The sequence below is a fragment of the Sander vitreus genome, chromosome 13, assembly GCF_031162955.1.
Source record: "Sander vitreus isolate 19-12246 chromosome 13, sanVit1, whole genome shotgun sequence".
Lineage (NCBI taxonomy): Eukaryota > Metazoa > Chordata > Actinopteri > Perciformes > Percidae > Sander > Sander vitreus.
Window position 1 is genome coordinate 28070642 of NC_135867.1, and position 17612 is coordinate 28088253.

Here is a 17612-nt window from a genome sequence, read left to right on the forward strand (position 1 = left end):
CTGATTCGGCACTATTTTTACTTTTGTACACGCTCAGCTATAACACCCGAACACTGAGATAAAAAAAAAAAAAAAAAAAGAGTTTGAACTTCATCCAGCCATTCAACTGTCATTAAAGTGTCACTTGCACTGACCATGATGCCTAGTCCCATATAATGAAGATGGACGGAGAGAACAATTGGACCAAAACAAGCTTTGGGATCAAAGGATCTTTTTTAGGCCAAAAAAAGTCTGAAACGATGGGAAATGACATCATCTGTGCCTAGCTAATGAGAAGTACTTTAGATAATATACTCAGTTTTATCTTCATTCAAATGAAGGCAGTTGTGTGACAGCCACAGCTTAATATCATTAAAGGGATTTTTCCTTATCTGAATCGATGGTCCCTCAGCATATGACAGTGGGTGTTATACGCTGTAAAGCCCCTTGAGGCAAATTAAGGATATTGGACTATATAAATGAAATTGACTTGACTCGTAACAAGTTTTGAATACGTGTCGTATCATCTTTGAAGGCCAAAAGTGTGAATGATTTGAATGGCATTCAAAGTCAGGGTAAAAGGCTGCAGCCCTTCAGCTCTCATCTGCAACAAACAGTCAGTTTGTCAGTTTAATTTAGCCAATGTATTGTAGTTAGACATAGTAGCAAAGATGACCTATCCTTTGTCCTTATTACTTTTTTTGAATGAAGGCAGTTACTGTACTGTAGTTACTGTAACAGTCTCTGTTAGACACTTCAGTCCAAATGTTAGATTTGTCTGGATTTTCTCATGTGAAGCTACAGTGTTTGGCAGACACAGTCTTTGATTTTGTACGAGTCTTCCCCCCCCACACAGAAATACCAAAATGTAATGATGCCTTCACTCTCACGTCTTTTCTTTCATCCTCTTCTGAGCCTAGTTCAAAAGCAGCTGTTGTTATCCACACTGTAACACAGTAAGTTAGAAATACTTGATAGCATTCGGTTTACACAAATGTCAAAGACTGATATTCCATCTTTCTTGGTGAGTGTTACTGGTAAGTAGGTCTTCAGCGTGTGTGTGCAGACCAAAGCATTGTAAGGCTGAGACGATAGTGTCAGTCCCGTTGCAACTCCATGGACTAAGATTATTTTAGTCTAAAGAGGATTTTAGGAAATGAAGCTCAGTCTAGTAAGGAATAAGGTTCTCCATCATTTTAAAGCTGAAGTGCGGAACATTTGTCTCCCCCCTCTGGCAGTGAGAGTAATTACACAAACACTGTCGACGTGGTTAAGAAAAGCAGTGGGATTCATAATAACGCTGCGTTGCTGTAAACACCCCCCCATAAAGGTATTGTGTAATACAGGTAGATTGAGCGTGTAACCGATGAGAGTGCCTGAATAATAAGGTACGCTGTAAGTGAGCAAGGTTAGTTGACGGCACTTTGAGTACTGCTCATGTAACAATGTTGTTGTGGAGTTAATGAACTATTAGTTCTCAGTACAAATAGGCTGTATCGGCATCCTTCTGCACTCTTAAGAAATAAATCCGTAAAATAACTAAAACAGTTCTGGCAGACTTTTCCCCGTACTTAAAAATGGAAATTTAGCATGTAGTTACAGTAAAAATCTCCCATACAAAGCTGCTCAGTTAGTAAACTTCTAAAATGAATCAGTTCTTTAATGAATTTTAAGCTTTTTTTGACACATTTTTCACCCTTTTGGCGTTTGGCCCTTTATGCTTTTTTGAAGCACGCTAACCCAATAATTTACGGCTGTAATCCAGACGGATACAATTGTGTCACTTTCGCCTCCAAGGCTGCCAAAAGTTGTCGGAGCACAGATACAGGGCCCATAATGCAATTCAAAATGTAGCAATACAACTGTGAATCACATATGGACAATTTCTGTTAAAATAGTAATAATTTGTCTATATCCACGACGTTCCACTTCCGGGATTGCTCCGGTGCTGCCGGAAATTCAGCTGAATGACATTCTTTTTGGCCGGATGTCTTTCTTTGTTGGTATTTGTGTCCCGTTCTTGTTTTTTCCTAACCCTAACTAAGTCGTTACAACGGGACGACAAGGGGTCCGTCAGTATGTTGTCGAGTTGGGAGTGAGAATATCACTCAGCATTGTGTAAACTTTGGCAAGGGCTTGGATGTAAGAAACGTTCATTTATATGTATACGTTTTGAACTATAGCTTTAAAGCAACACTAGAGCTCTTTTCCCTCTTTGGTCCCCCTACAGGTTGGAAGTGGAACTGTCCATTACATTACATTACATTGTCCAGTTCATTCCAACTACAGATCCGCTACCTGATCTGGCAAACTTGCATAATGTAATGTAATGTAATGGACAATTCCGCTTCCAACCTGTAGGGGGACCGAAGCGGGAAAAGTTCTCTAGTGTTGCTTTAACAGTAGTGGTGTTTGTACCGCAATATTCCTTGTCCTTTGTTTACAAATGTGTAGTGGTTAAGATTCTACTGCTATATATTTGTATCCTGCAAGAACTCAGTATGCTAGGCATAGAGCAGCAGTCTAGAAACCAGACAGACAGCTGAACAATGTGCTCCTACACTGCCTCATTAAACATAAAGGTATTGGTTGCAAGAAACTGTATGTCACTCAAACCAGAGTGTGCAATGTCTTTAAATTGCACCAATTGCAATTTAACACCAAGAATTTACAATGTACAAAAACATGGAAACATAAATGCAGATGCTCATGTGCTAGAGTAAACAAGAAGATACAACACCATCAGACATCAAAATCCCCAGACTTTTTACCATTTGACCCAAAAAGTGTGACTGGTAGCAGGCAACTGCCTTCTCTCCTTAAAACAAAAGAAAGGAAACAAGGAAGTCCTACGGCCGTCTGTTCTACACAGCATGTGTGATAACGTATACACAAGCATGTCACATTTCACAAAAAGGAGCCAATCAATGTCCCCTCTCCCTGCTTATCTGCGTACAGACAGGTCAGTCACACTTGTGTCATATTAACATTTCAATTCCCGGATCCCAGCTTCAACACAAAGAACAGCACAGATGAAAGCACAAAGGCTCTGTTTTTTAAATGTAACTCATTATGAATACAAACATCTTGCCTGATTAAGTGAAGCATGGACACACTGGGATACAGAAATAGCATTTGGTTTCCTTTATTCTTCGGAAAAGAATAATGGCATGAATGCCATTGAGCATGCACAATAGAACTATCCTGATTTTGGACATACTTGCATGGCGTGCCTAAGAATTTATAACGCTCCACACTGTGTTAATGCTCACTGCATTAATCCTGTCATTCAAAGTGCCTCCAGAACATTTACATCTATCCTATTATCCTAATTAATTAGTCCAATAACAACAGGGTCAGTTTGCTTTCCTGTGAACAATTACGTTGTAATGAGGATCTGGAAACAGGTAATGATGGGTAACAAGTGAAGCGAGAAATCCACCAGGGGTCAAACAAAGTCAGAGATGGGGCGATAAACAGAGAGGGCTGAGTGGAAGAGAGACAGGCAGCGACAAGGACAGTGAGAAAATTGAAGTAGGAAGCACAACAAGTGATTTGTTTAAAGGGGAACTATGCAGTTTTTTTTTTAGCTTAATTTACCTTAACTGAACAGCTTCGGAGTCATTGGAATGGTTATATGACTTTTTTCGGGTTGAATGGTGGTCGTCTCGCGTCTGTGAGCGGAAAAACCACCCTCAGCGTCAGGAAGTATCATGTGATATCAGGTCTCGCCATGTAATGAATTGCTTTACGGCACTGCACACATCCAGGAACCGGCTAGCTATAAGAACAAGGTGGCGATGGAGTTTTTCACACTATCGTCATGGCTGAGCCGGCAAAAAAGAAGCAGAAAGCTAGGAAAGCATTGTTGGAGGAACAGAGAAAAAGAGAAAATGGCAGACTGACTGAGAGAGGAGTCAGACACGAGGAAACATCGGACCTGTGTTTTCAGAATGGCGAGAACTGAGACAAACAGAAGCCTGCAAATCCGATGCTGACCTGGCGTTCTTGCTGTTGCACTTGTAAGTATCTTTGGGATAAACTCAGTTTAATCTTTGTATTTCTTGTTATTGTGACCTCAGGATGTTTGCTATTGTCTGTAAAATTTTTCATTATGATCGCTGTCTGTTACGGGCTCACTAGCTAGCTTACTAGCCATCTACCTCAGTGGACATGGCTCCGTGCGTTCGCCAGCTTCTATGAAAACAAATGCACATGACCAGAGGGAGAAGATGGGAGAAGGGAGAGTCACCAACGAGTTTTTACAACAGTGTTGCCAAATATCTATTCTGAAGCTGTAGGGGGAGCTCTATAGAGAAACCTGCGAGCAAGTACTGTACTTATTCACAGGACTAACAAGTTACCTGAGGAGGAGATGAGTTTCCAGCTGATGGAAGGCTCTGGTTTACCGCTGGCTTGGCACATCAGGGTGACGTTGGAGCCTTCATTTACCACAATATCTGTTGACAGGTTGATGATTTCTGGTGGCACTGTAAAAGCAAAGGAAAAAATGGGTAAAGGGAAATAAAGGAGAACAATTTTACACATGAATTTGTGCTTTTTATTGTTTTTTAAGACATGTTTCCTCCAAGTTGCTCTACTGTAACTTCAAGGAAGTAAGGATGTAAAGTCTAAAAGCTATGACTGGAATGCTGCTTTCAAATAAAAATAGTTTAGTGGAAGAATGGCAAAGTACAATTAATATTAAACCATTGGAAAAAAAATAAAAATAAATAAACTACATTGAGTGGTAAACCATACATTTAACTGCTATTAGTAGTATTTTGGGATGCTAATTCATTTGTAATCATTGCTGACATTGCATCTGATTATAATCATGCATGGATAGTTTGTTTTACCCCACATTTGTCAGGGAATGTGCAGGCTTGGACCCAAAATGTGATTGAGACGAGGAGGCAGTGTGCAGGTCTTGAAGGTTTATTTAAATAAAACAGATCCAACAAAGGAAATGTTTCCTAAAGCAGGCAGAAGGAGAAATCCGGTCTTTTCCAACATGTAGCTCTGTTGTTTGTAAATTTGGAGTGCTGTCAGTAGCGAGAAAAACTAAAATAAACGGTGTTACCTACACCGTGTTATCCTTTGCACCCAGGAGGCTGAAACCGGGCAAGTTTTAAACGTGTTTTTAGCCTCTTAACATGTTCGAAATGTCATTAGAAGTGCCTACCCATGTGAAGTGATTCCTTCCGAGTGAACACAGTGAATCTGACTGCAGTAGATGTGAAAGAAATGCATGAAAGTTCTGCTAATCCAGCTCTGTTTAGTTCCGGTGTTGAGACAGCAAGACGAGTGCTTAGGGGCCGTCTACAAACTACAACACCAAAAAGAGATTCAAACATATTTTCAAAAATAGGCATATGCTTATTTCTTAAAAGTAAGTGCTGTAGTACAACTAGCAGGAAACACGTTATAATTGAGGTAAGTTTGGAGACACTACCTTATTTAATCATTAAATTAATAAATATTTTTGTTGTATCTCTTTTCGGTTCCAGACTAATCCGCATTTGCAATTTGTTCTGGCAATGTCAGGCTAGATTTTTTCAGTTACAAGAAAGACAAAAAGCTGGTGTAAAGGCATAACGCGTTATCATGGAACCCACTGCAGTTCTAGGCAAGGCCCGCCCTTCAATAGCATTCATGCGATACGATTGGCCAGGCGTCCATGATCGCGCAAGGTACAGGAAGAAGTGTCAGTCGCATTCATTTATGAGACGATCCCCATTCCTTACTCCAATGACAACAGTTTTCTAATGAATAATGCAATGAATATTAAGCACAATTCACCAGAGCAATTGCTTTTTTAACACAAATGTATGAGGTATACCCTACAACAAAATAGATTTATTTTAAACAGCATAAAGTCAATATCCCCTTTTGCAGCACACATCAATAAAACAAAATGCAAATGTTGTTATCATTGCATGTTTAATTCACTCTGCTTTGTGTCAGACATGTTTAATTCCCTATGGCCAAGTAAAGCTTTTTGTTGCTGAGCTTTGAATCCAACAAACAGAGAGCGAGATATGCTCTTTCTTGCCTTAAGTCCATGAAACTGGTTAGCCAGCAGTTCTTGTCATTTATAACGGTCTACTAAGAAGCTCAGAGGCTTGCACAGGACTTTCTAAGGGTCAGAGGTAAAGAAAAGGGACTCCTGTACCAAGGGGCTACTGTACCACATGTAGTTATGCAGGTTAGGGTTTATTGTACCCTGGGGTCACAAGGGGGTGGTAGAGGCACTCCGAACAGAGCACACACCACTGACCAAGCTATGAATTTATCTACAGTAACTTTGCTAAGTAGTAAACATATTGCACAATTACTGTATTATCTTCAGGGGTGAATAACTATTAAGCACGCTACCTGCTCAGCTACTAACAGCAGACAGACACAGGTAGAGACCATGAATGTATTAAGATAACTGGATACAGCGTTCGGCGGGAAGCCCAGTTCATTCCAATGATGTATTTTGACAACCAAGGAGATGTAATTGTTATGTTGTGCTACTATCGATCAATCAACATTTATTTATATAGCACTTTACAGTAACCAAAAGGTATCCAAAGTGCTTCACATCAGAAACCAAGACTAAAACACACATCATATAACATATCATACAATAAAAAGAATGACACATAGAAACAATAAAATCAGAAAAGGTTACATATAAATAGGAGAGGGAAATTGTCACACCACTACTATGTATTAAAAGCCTTTCTAAACAGATAAGGTTTGAGTTTAGACCTAAAAAGCGCTACATCTGTAGTCGTCCGAATTTTAGGGAGCAACTTGTTCCAGAGTCTCGGGGCAGCGACTGCAAAAGACTTCTAAAACCAGCTGATTTGAGGACCGCAAGGACCGGTCGTGCTCACGCAGGGTTAAGATCTCGGACAGATACCCCGGGGCCAAGCCGTTTAAGGCCTTGAAAACAAACAATAAAATCTTAAAATTGATTCTAAAACGCACTGGCACACTAGCTAGCTACTAGCTAGCGCTAGCTACTAAGGTTAGCCTGCAGTTTCGTGAACAGAGCTTCTCTTAATGACATCCATGGCTTCATCTCTCATCCACGTTACAGGCTTTACAGCATACATACCATGGATGTATTAATATAACACATGGTGACTTACAACCATTAGCGTTAGCATTATCCATTATTACAGCTACAGGACCTCGGGAGAACAAGTCATATGAGCAGGCACAGTGCAGTCTGAAAACGCCGAGATTTTTTTAACTTTACCGAAACAAACGGAACTACATCACGTTCAGCGTCGCCTGCATAACCGAAGGTAACGTAACAAATGTCCAATTATTTGAACCGAACGACCAAACAACGATCTTTTTCTAAACATAAATAGTTTTGGTGCCTAAACCTAACCAAACTGTGACCAATTCACAACGTTAACGGCGTGTTTATAACCGCGACCGTTAGGTTTAGAGTTGCGGGGGCGTAAATGCTCCTCTGGCTTGCATTTTCTGCTAGCGCTAGGGGCATTAATCTATGAGACGCTCCTGTTGTTGCTGTAAAGGGTGAGATTTGAACAACCTATGGTTTGGAGGACTTGTTGGGATACAAACATGACAAATGCATACTAATGTTGCTCCGTGTGCTGCAATTTCGCCATTTCAACTTAATATGGGTGCTATGTCAGTGTTTTCTTTCTGGTCTGTTTTTTTGTTGCCCCCAAGTGGCTGAAAATCAGTTTAAGCTCTACCAAATGCTGTGGAGCTTCAACTGAGCGAGGCAAGCTTGAAATACTGAACAGTTGAGGCAAGGCCAAGCATAATGTATACATTCAGGTTCAAAATAGGTGAAGTGACAAGGAGACTGAATAAGTATATATAGTGTCTTTAAAATATCTTTTGTTTATGGGTGTGAAATCTTGTTAGCTTGAACGAGCATGGTCGACAGACAGCACTGCTAGCTCTGTTCCCAGCACTAACATTTAATGTCACCCTGCACAGGGATACAATTAGGCTCTGAGAACTATATCCAGAAGCACACTGCCGCCCATGGAAACATTTTCAGAGCCTGTGAACACATTTTCACTGCACAGTACCTTCCATTAAGTTCACAAAAATGTTGTTTTCTTTCAAACAACTACAAAGAATATCTGAATGGGGTGATAGCATTTCACCTTTTTTCAATACAGTTTCACTTGTTAAGAACTCCTGAAGATTACTGCACTAGTACTCAATTGATTCAAAATGAATTCTTAAAGCATGTTAAGTTGTATTGTGCTTGCACTTTCTGCTGTATAAACCGGAGCTGCTGCAAAAATGTATTGATTTCTTAGCAGCTAGAGATTTGTATGGCTCCCAGTCTTTTTCTCAAGGTAGACTGCTTAATCAAGCTGTCTTCTAAATGAACTATTGGACAGATGCTCTCAGGCACCACCTTAACTATCCACAGTGCATGAAAGGAATGCTACTGTGTAGAATTGTACAGCAGGTCTGTGAAATACATCTCTGGGAAATTAGTTTCATTTCCAGGTTCCTAATGTTCACATGCAGCACTAACCCAGTAAAAGGATGATCATATCACATAAATAAAGCTTTATCACAGATGTTTCAAATACTGCACATGACGTCAAACAGTGTTTTGAAAAACATTCTCCCCAAATGCTCAGGGCTAAACCTTATACAGCAATTGTAAAGGAGCACCGCGCAAATTGCCTCTGAACAAGCAAAGGATAGATTTATAATACCAAGCACTCTGTTCAGGAAAGATATTACTAAGTCCTCTGAGAGTGCTGCTCCAAGGTGAAGACAGATGGTTACAATCAGGACTATAAACCTGCATGCGTGGATCAACCTTCGTAATGCCCTTTCCATCTGTATAGGTCACTCAGAAGAACCAATGAAATGATCAGGTGAATGAGATAAAAGAGCTACTCCTATTACATAAAAAAAAATCCTCCTACTTTTTTGGAAAGAAAAACCAACAAGGGTGGGTCTGAAGGGCAGTCTCGCTTTGCCAGACCGTCCTCCACAGCGCTGCGAAGGAAGGTCCAAGCCATGGATAAAGACCGTTTTGATGACTTTTGACTTGATGAAAACCGAATGACTTGAGAGTCAAATTGGAAGTTAAAGGGGTGATAGAATGCAAAACCGATGTTACCTTGTCATAGTTGAATAATGACAGTTTAGTGGGTAACTAGGACAAACCTCAAAGTCCCATTGACACCTCTTTCCTCTGCAAATCTCACATTCTGAAACTGACTCTGAAAACGGGCAAATCTCAACGAAGCTAAAAGTTGACGTCAACTCCTCAACTCCTACCTTATTTGGCTCTGGTCTCTAGTCTTTGTCACGCCCCAACATTTAATAGGCTACACCACTGATCTGAGGTCAGCTTTTCTTCTGAATAGGTCGCGCAGATCTCAGAAATTGTATACATTGTTCGTCTGCTATTTAATTACTAAATTCACTTCTGAAACTTTTTTATGCAAGAAATCAACTATGTAGAGGTCAAATATGTGCCGTTTCACAAAAATGTATGGCTAATTGCAAATTTTGTCCGACTGTGTGCTTTTGCGTTTTGGCAAATAAGTCAATGCATTTAAATGGGAAATTTGCAATAGCAATATCTCTGCCGCAGTAAATGCTATCATCACACAACTTGAGATTATTGTTCTACATGCCACTCTGCGGCTCTATACCAGATTTGGTGAAGATCTGCCTCTAGGAGGTGCTATAATTAAGGTAGAAGCGTTTTGGCCTTTTACTCAATGAATGGGAAATTTGCTATTGCATTTCACTACAGACTTTGGAGCTAGCACTTAGTGAAATTTCCTGACTTTTGCATTGCTGCCATCGTGCTTTGGGTTCTCCTTTCGCTGGCTCCACTGTCGTGGGTTCCGCTTTCGTGGGCTCTGCGTGTCATCAGGGGTTACTCTCGCCGGGGAGGCTTGGACCCCGTCATAACTGCTTGCAGTTCTAGTTTAATGTTGTCACATTTCTGTCCAACCATCAAGTCAGCAGCGGCAGCTGCATAGCATATGTGAATCATGTCATGATTCACATATGCTATGCATGATTGGATGATTGGCCGTCAGTCAAACTCCTCGCTATGGCAACACATAACATCAAAGAGCACTGATGAAGCCTCATTAGTCGGACCAGACCACCACAATGGCTGCGTCTGTGCCACGAGTAATCACTTTTGGAATTAAAAATTTCACGCAAGATGGAAAAACCTGCTCATCAAAAATGGTGTTTTGGTACTAGTTATACAAACTAGCCAATCATTTTATTAGAAGGGCTACTAATACCTTGTCTTTTCTCTTCATAAAGACAGGATACTACAGCTAAGAGTGCTTTATCTTGATTTGGGATTTGACTTGACATAACCTGTGACCTGACCCAAATAAAATAACTCGAGACTGGCTTGAGATTTGGACCAAATGACTTGAGCAAAGATGACTTGGTCACAACACTGCCCCTAATTAATTTAACAGTGTGGACACATGGTGAGGGTGGTTCAAAATATGATGTGCAAGTATGTTGTTTTGTTCCATTTGACATGTTTGCCTGTACTGGATACACAGATAAGCTCTCCTGAATTAGACAATACCATTTCACAGACAAATACATTCTTTTCAAAAGCAGCAGGCCAGTTTAAACTGAGTTTCATCTCAATATTATGTCCCCACTGATCCAAATGTTGTGATTTCTACCGCACGGAAACACTTTAAAGTAAACGCGGTCCTCTTGTGCACAGCTCTGAATATGCTTTGCATAATAATATATGAATAGAAGAAAAAGATTGAAAACACAAAACCCCAGAAATGAGCTGCTTATTATCGCCAGAGTTCTTCAAAGTAACAAAGTAAATGAATAACTTCCTAAAAATGGTTTATTTACAGAATTTTTTTCTGTCAGTGGTGTATTTAAACATAAATTGTATAACAATATTTACATTGTTGACTTTATTAAGGGTGGTGATTCTGGTGTGTGAGACCTGGGTTTGATTCCCACTGCGATACATCAAACAATATGTCCCTGAGCAAGACACCTAACCCCTAGTTGCTTTCAGAGGCGTACTACCTCTGATATATAACAACTGTAAGTTGCTTTGGATAAAAGCGTCAGCTAAATGACATGTAATGTAATGTATGGATGATTGTTGATTGGTCACTGAGAGATTTTATCAAATATTAACAGTGTGTCTCCATAAATAATTCCTTGACTAAAGTTTAACTTTAAAATCTTTATTTACTCTTATTTCTCTTTAGTCACGCATTGCCAGGTATATATCCACAGCGCTGTGGAGTAAGGTCTGGCTACACTACAGATGCATTCTGGGATATGAGAAAAAACTCTCTGGCTTGTTTGCTTTTCTTTAAACCAATCACAATCGTCTTGGGCGGCGCTAAGCTCTGGACGCAGCGACGGTGTCTTACAACAACCCTATCATCAAAATAATGATATTCAAATATTTAATCGCATGATTGTCAATAGTTAACTATTATTATATTAATTGCAAACTAATCACACATTTTTTATCTCTTCTAAATGTACTTTACTGTACAAATAATGGAGCTCATGCTTTACAGCAACAGAGACATTGTACAAGACTGGTCAGCTGCATGTAACAATGTAATGTAACAATGTCATTGTGTTTAACCTCACATGCGGGAAAATAACGGCTCCCAAAAACATCCACTTCTACTGAGTGGGATCAAATCAGGTTGAGAGAAACTGTGATGGCTCGGTGGAGGCTATGTGCCACGCGGGGCATATGCTCCAACGGGAGTTGTCTGGCCGCTGCAGTCATTTGCACTGACCACTCATCAGTGGTCAGTGCGCTGACTCTATGTTTTATGTCCTGCTGTCTGGCTACTGGCAGAAAGTGCTCTGTGAAATGCCTCTCCTCTATCTTCATAACAGTTGAAGCGTGCGACCGAAGTTCCCACTGTGGGTCAAAATAAGGTGCAGTGACTGTGATTACTGAGAGAACTCTCCGGTGAGTGCAGCCGTGCTGCATCGCTTCCTGATTTCCTAAACCACGGAAGTGGCAAAGGTCCAAATCACAGAATGCGCTTGTCAAAATTTGTTTTGTTATTATTATTTTTGTTCAGTTTATATTATTAATTTTGACAGCTCTAATAATATTGCTATTTTGCAAAACCCCAGGATACATTCAATTACAAGGTTGTTTTTTTTGTACCTCTATTGCCAACATTTTTAAGAGCGTAGCTGAATAAAATATATGTGCATGGCAGATACAGTATGGTTAGGGTTATATCTTATGGTAAATAAACTACGGTTAAGGTTAGGCGAGATAAATACTTAGGCAAAGTAAGATCGTGGTTGCAGTTTTTTGTACGTTTGTGACAGATTGCACCGATCTCCTGCATGGAAGTCAGACTTGTTTCACATTCACTGCACAATCCCACACCCTTTTTATCTGCCAAAGGATATTCACTGGCCCTGAACGTTAGCATTGCATGAGGTGTAGAATCCTCCAATATGTACATAAGTGTGGCCACTGGACCGTTTGTGTTTATTCCCAACACAGCCAATGTACTGACTGTACAGACGTTAGCTGTGAGCATGTCTGCGGGACTGTGACTGTGTTTATGTTCAGCCCAGCCTCGGACTGATCTTAGAACTCAGCTGTTGAAATATTTTCAATTTGCGTGGAGATGACAGGTCTTTTCTTTCTATCTGGACACACGGTTAGAGTACTGAGCTGCATTAGAAAGGGATCACTTCATGGCCATTGTAGAGGGATGAAATGAATACAGCAGGAATTACCAATAACTCTTTAAATATACATATGGGCTTGTGAGTATTGTATGAAAATAGATTTAGTCTCGCATGGCCAGACCTTCCTCCACAGCGCTGCGGAGGAAGGTCTGGCTAGTCCACACATCATTCCTGGATGGGAGAAAAACGTGCTCTGGTTTATTGACATTTCTTTAAACCAATCACAATCGTCTTGGGCGGGGCTAAGCGCCGGATGGAGCCATGGTGCTGCTGCTAAATAGTCTCAGGAAGGAACTTGTTTTGGTGGAACATGTGTACGTTCAACGGTTGTTTTAGTCGTGCAACAGAAAACTCAGATTGGACAGATAGTCTAGCTAGCTGTCTGGATTTACCCTGCAGAGATCTGAGGTCTGTACTACGAAGCAAGATTTGACCTTAATGAGGTAACTTCAGGTTCAACCCAGGGTTTCCGGTACCACGACGGTGGATCACTTGTTACCGGGTTAAATCGCCGTGGTAACTTACACTGAACACCTAACCTGGTCTGGAGCAGGTTATGTTGGAGATTAGAGATCAACTGGTGTAAAAGCTCCACCTACTGACCAATCAATACTCAATTGATAACGGCGTCACCGTTCTTAGAAGATCAGGTGGAGCTCTGTGTGCGGAGAGAGAGAGAGAGAGAGACAGAGAGAGAGAGAGAGACAGAGAGAGAGAGAGAGACAGAGAGAGAGAGGGGGGGGGAGAGGGATGGGCTCATAAAAGTTAAAACATTTAGAAACCGACAACCCCGTTAGCATTCCCTGATGGGTATTGTTATGAAATATATAGATTTTAATGGGAGTGAATTACATATAGGCTATCGGCTTCTTGAGCCGTGTGTTGCCAATACGCACATCGGTTTGAATTATGTTTTTATATATTTTATTTGCTCTCACGATCTCTTCCCGCTGCCAGGGTTACAACTGAAATAACTGGCTAAAGCAACGACAGTTTATGGAAAGGACAAGTGTAATTATGGTCAGATCTTGGTCCTGACTGATGGGGGAAGTGATATTAATAAGCGTTGTGATATATGCATCTACGGCGTCGGCTATTTTTTTGCCAGCTTTCCTCCTGTTTAAGGAGGCAGCGACTGTATTGCGTTTTGCCTGTAAAACCGTGTCTGTGTTCTTCATATTTATGTAGAATTATAATTTGCTCTTTTTATATAAAATATGCAGCTCTGGTAGATGTTTGCGATTGGTCGTTGCTCTTTTATGTGAACCGGCGCCGCTGGATTGGGAAACCCTGGGTTGATTGAACTAGTTGTTAACCACCGTCGTGACACAGGTTATGGAGGACCACGGTTGTTACGTTAGGTGAAGCCGGGTAACTGAAATAAATCCAGGACATGTTGATCTCAGAAATCCACCAGAGGTTAAAACGCCAACACAAAGAAAGAGGAAGGTGACCGACATCCGGCTAAAAAGAGGACAACCGGCGGAATTTCCGGTAGCACCGCAGTGGAACGTCGTGTATATAGACTAAAGTAGACTTGAAAGAAATCAAAACCTATTTTCAGGGAAATTCAATACTTTTGTGTAGCATTTATCTAGAGTCAAATAAAATAAAGGGGACAAAAATCGTTTCAACACATTTATATCTTTTTAATTGTTTTAATTTCTTGATTAATGTATCCGTTAATGATCATAATACATGTATTTAATATGTCCACATACAGTACGTTAGCCATAACCATTAGCATTCTGATGTGACAACTTCATGGGTACATTTAAATTAGAACTGCTCTTGTGTGGTGTGTTAAGATTGACATACAGACATCTGAAGATGTATCTGAGTGTCTCAAGACGTATAAATAACACGTCTAAATCCGACATCTTGTAGACATCGTTGATGGCTGCGTAGGCTGTGATGATGACTTCTGGATGCCTCACACTCATTAGGTTTCCCTGAATAAACATTGTTTTTTCTTTTCTTTCTTTATTCCTGACAAATCTCTCCAAGCTAACTTTTTGTCATTTCCATTTCAAAGTAACAAGGAAACATCTCTGTTTTGACATGTGAGGATCATCAACTAAAATCCCACGAATAGAGCATCACCAGTGCTTTAACTTGTTTGTAAAACACAATCTCTATGAATGATTTATTGGATGTCAGTTTAATCCCCATTTACCCTTCATGAATGACAAAAGCATACGGCAAGCGAGTCAGCGTTGCTTCTGTTTAGCTGTGGTGCAAGAGGCCAAGGCTGAACCACTATGCAATCAAAACAAAAGGTTGAGTTTCCAATTTATACAATACAAGCTGTCAGGTTATCAAATTCTTGGACATATCTTAGGGTCATGTTGCTAATTATTATACACTTTGAACAAAGTGTAATCCTGTTCATAATCCTTGTTTGCTCTGACCGTGTGATGGTTTAAGGCAAATGAGTCGACTGGAAAACCAAGATACAGTCGTGAACAAATTAGGACACCCATGCTAAAGTTAACTAAAAAGAGGAATAAAAAAATCATCTTTAGGAAATTGATCTTAATGCATTAATTAAAAAAAATAGGAAAAATCCAATCTTCAAGGACACCAATTTTCTTTGTGAATGAATAATATATCGTAATAAATACATGTTCTTCCTTAAAATACAGGGGGCATAAGTAAGTACACCCTTATGTTAAATTCCCATAGAGGCAGGCAGACTTTTATTTTGAAAGGCCAGTTATTTCATGGATCCAGGATACTATGACCCTGATAAAGTTCCCTTTGCCTTTGGAATTAAAATAGCCTCCCCCCCCCACATCATCACATCCCCTTCACCATACCTAGAGATTGGCATGCCTTTATTTCAGTTAGCCTAATAGCTGGTTTTATTTGCATTGAGAGATGATTTTATGGAAAGTACCCCATGCCAATCTCTAGGTATGGTGAAGGGTCTGTGATGATGTGGGGGGGCTATTTTAATTCCAAAGGCCAAGGGAACTTTATCAGGATGCATAGTATCCTGGATCCATGAAATAACTGGCCTTTCAAAATAAAAGTCTGCCTGCCTCTATGGGAATTTAACATAGGGGTGTACTGACTTATGCCCCCTGTATTTTAAGGAAGAACATTTATTTATTTACGCTACATTATTCATTCACAAAGAAAATTGGTGTCCTTAAAGATTGGATTTTTCCTCATTTGTTTAATTAAGGCATTAAGATCAATTTCCGAAAGATGATTTTTTTTATTTTTCTTTTTAGTCAACTTTAGCATGGGTGTCCTAATTTTTTCACATGACTGTAAGTGTGCCGTAGATCATAACACTTGAGTGGAAATTAAAATGCATCTAGTCTGCTACTGTTCAATCTGATGGTTGCAGTAGAGAAAACATGGCAGGGGATCAACAAAGTCATTAAGCTTTATCATTTGGGAACCATTATTGTCCATCCATCCATTAGATGTTGAGATATTTAACAGGATAAGTGGATATATTGACCTGCTGTTGGCGTCAGAGATGAGGATTTGAGTTTGAGACTCGGACTCTAGTTGCATTTAAGTCACACACACAATGACTCAAAAGACTTCAGACTTGACTCGGACTCGAGATGCTGGACTCGTGAACAATCTTTATTTTAAGGCAATGGCTGATGAGTTGACTGTAACCTATAGCCTACCTAACACGTAACGTATCTGCTGCGCGCAGCCACACATGCCGTTCATTATAAGCTTTAGCTTTAAACAACAAGGCCCCAAAAAAAGAAGTGCTGAATGCAAAATATGTGCACTCTTGCTCAGTGACTTGAGACAATCTTGCCCACACAACATTCCTGAATAGGAGAAAAATGTGCTCTGGATTATTGCCATTTCTTTAAACCAATAACAATCGTTTTTTGGGGGCACTGAGCACCGGACGGAGCAACGGTAGTAGTATGTTGAAAAGTTGTTTTAGTCGTGCAACTCAGATTGAACAGATAGTCTAGCTAGCTGTCTGGATTTACCCTGCAGAGATCTGAGGAGCAGTTAACCATAGTCCTCACAAATCCACCGGCGGCACCTAAACAATCCCGGAAATGAAACGTTGTCAATATAGACTACTTGAAACTTGACTCTGACTCTAGCTCAGAGACTTGAGACTTGACTCTGACTCTAGCTCAGACACTTGAGACTTGACTTGGACTCTAGCTCAGAGACTTGAGACTTGACTCAGACTCTAGCTCAGAGACTTGAGACTTGACTTGGACTCTAGCTCAGAGACTTAAAGGTCCCATGGCATGAACATTTTACTTTATGAGGTTTTTTAACATTTAACATTAATGTGAGTTCCCCCAGCCTGCCTATGGTCCCCCAGTGGCTAGAAATGGTGATAGGTGTAAACCGAGTCCTGGGAATCCTGCTTTGCCTTTGAGAAAATGAAAGCTCAGATGGGCCGATCTGGAATCTTGCTCCTTCTTTGCTTTGCCCGCCCAGAGAATTTGGCCCACCCATGAGAAAGAGAGAGACATGGCTTTCAAACGAGCAAAGTTGCAGTTGGTCAAGAGGTCAATAGCATTTAAAGCTACAGACACAGCTCTAGTGGCTGTAATTCTGCACTCTTTCAGGAAAGAGACTTCAGATACAGTATTAGGGGACCACTAAGGCCTATATGAAAGAGACTTCAGATACAGTATTAGGGGACCACTAAGGTCTATATAAAAGAGACTTCAGATACAGTATTAGGGGACCACTAAGGCCTATATAAAAGAGACTTCAGATACAGTATTAGGGGACCACTAAGGCCTATATAAAAGAGCCTTCAGATACAGTAGTAGGGGACCACTAAGGTCTATATAAAAGAGACTTCAGATACAGTATTAGGGGACCACTAAGGTCTATATAAAAGAGACTTCAGATACAGTATTAGGGACCACTAAGGTCTATATAAAAGA

General features: G+C 40.3%; 1 protein-coding gene across 1 annotated transcript in view; it reads right to left on the reverse strand.

Annotated features, from left to right (window-relative positions):
• Positions 1-17612, reverse strand: part of ntm (neurotrimin) — a 145756-nt gene that overhangs the window by 19776 nt on the left and 108368 nt on the right. Inside the window, exon 3 of the mRNA XM_078266425.1 lies at positions 4344-4469. Coding sequence (XP_078122551.1) covers positions 4344-4469 — 126 coding nt within the window. The remainder of the gene's footprint in view (positions 1-4343; positions 4470-17612) is intronic.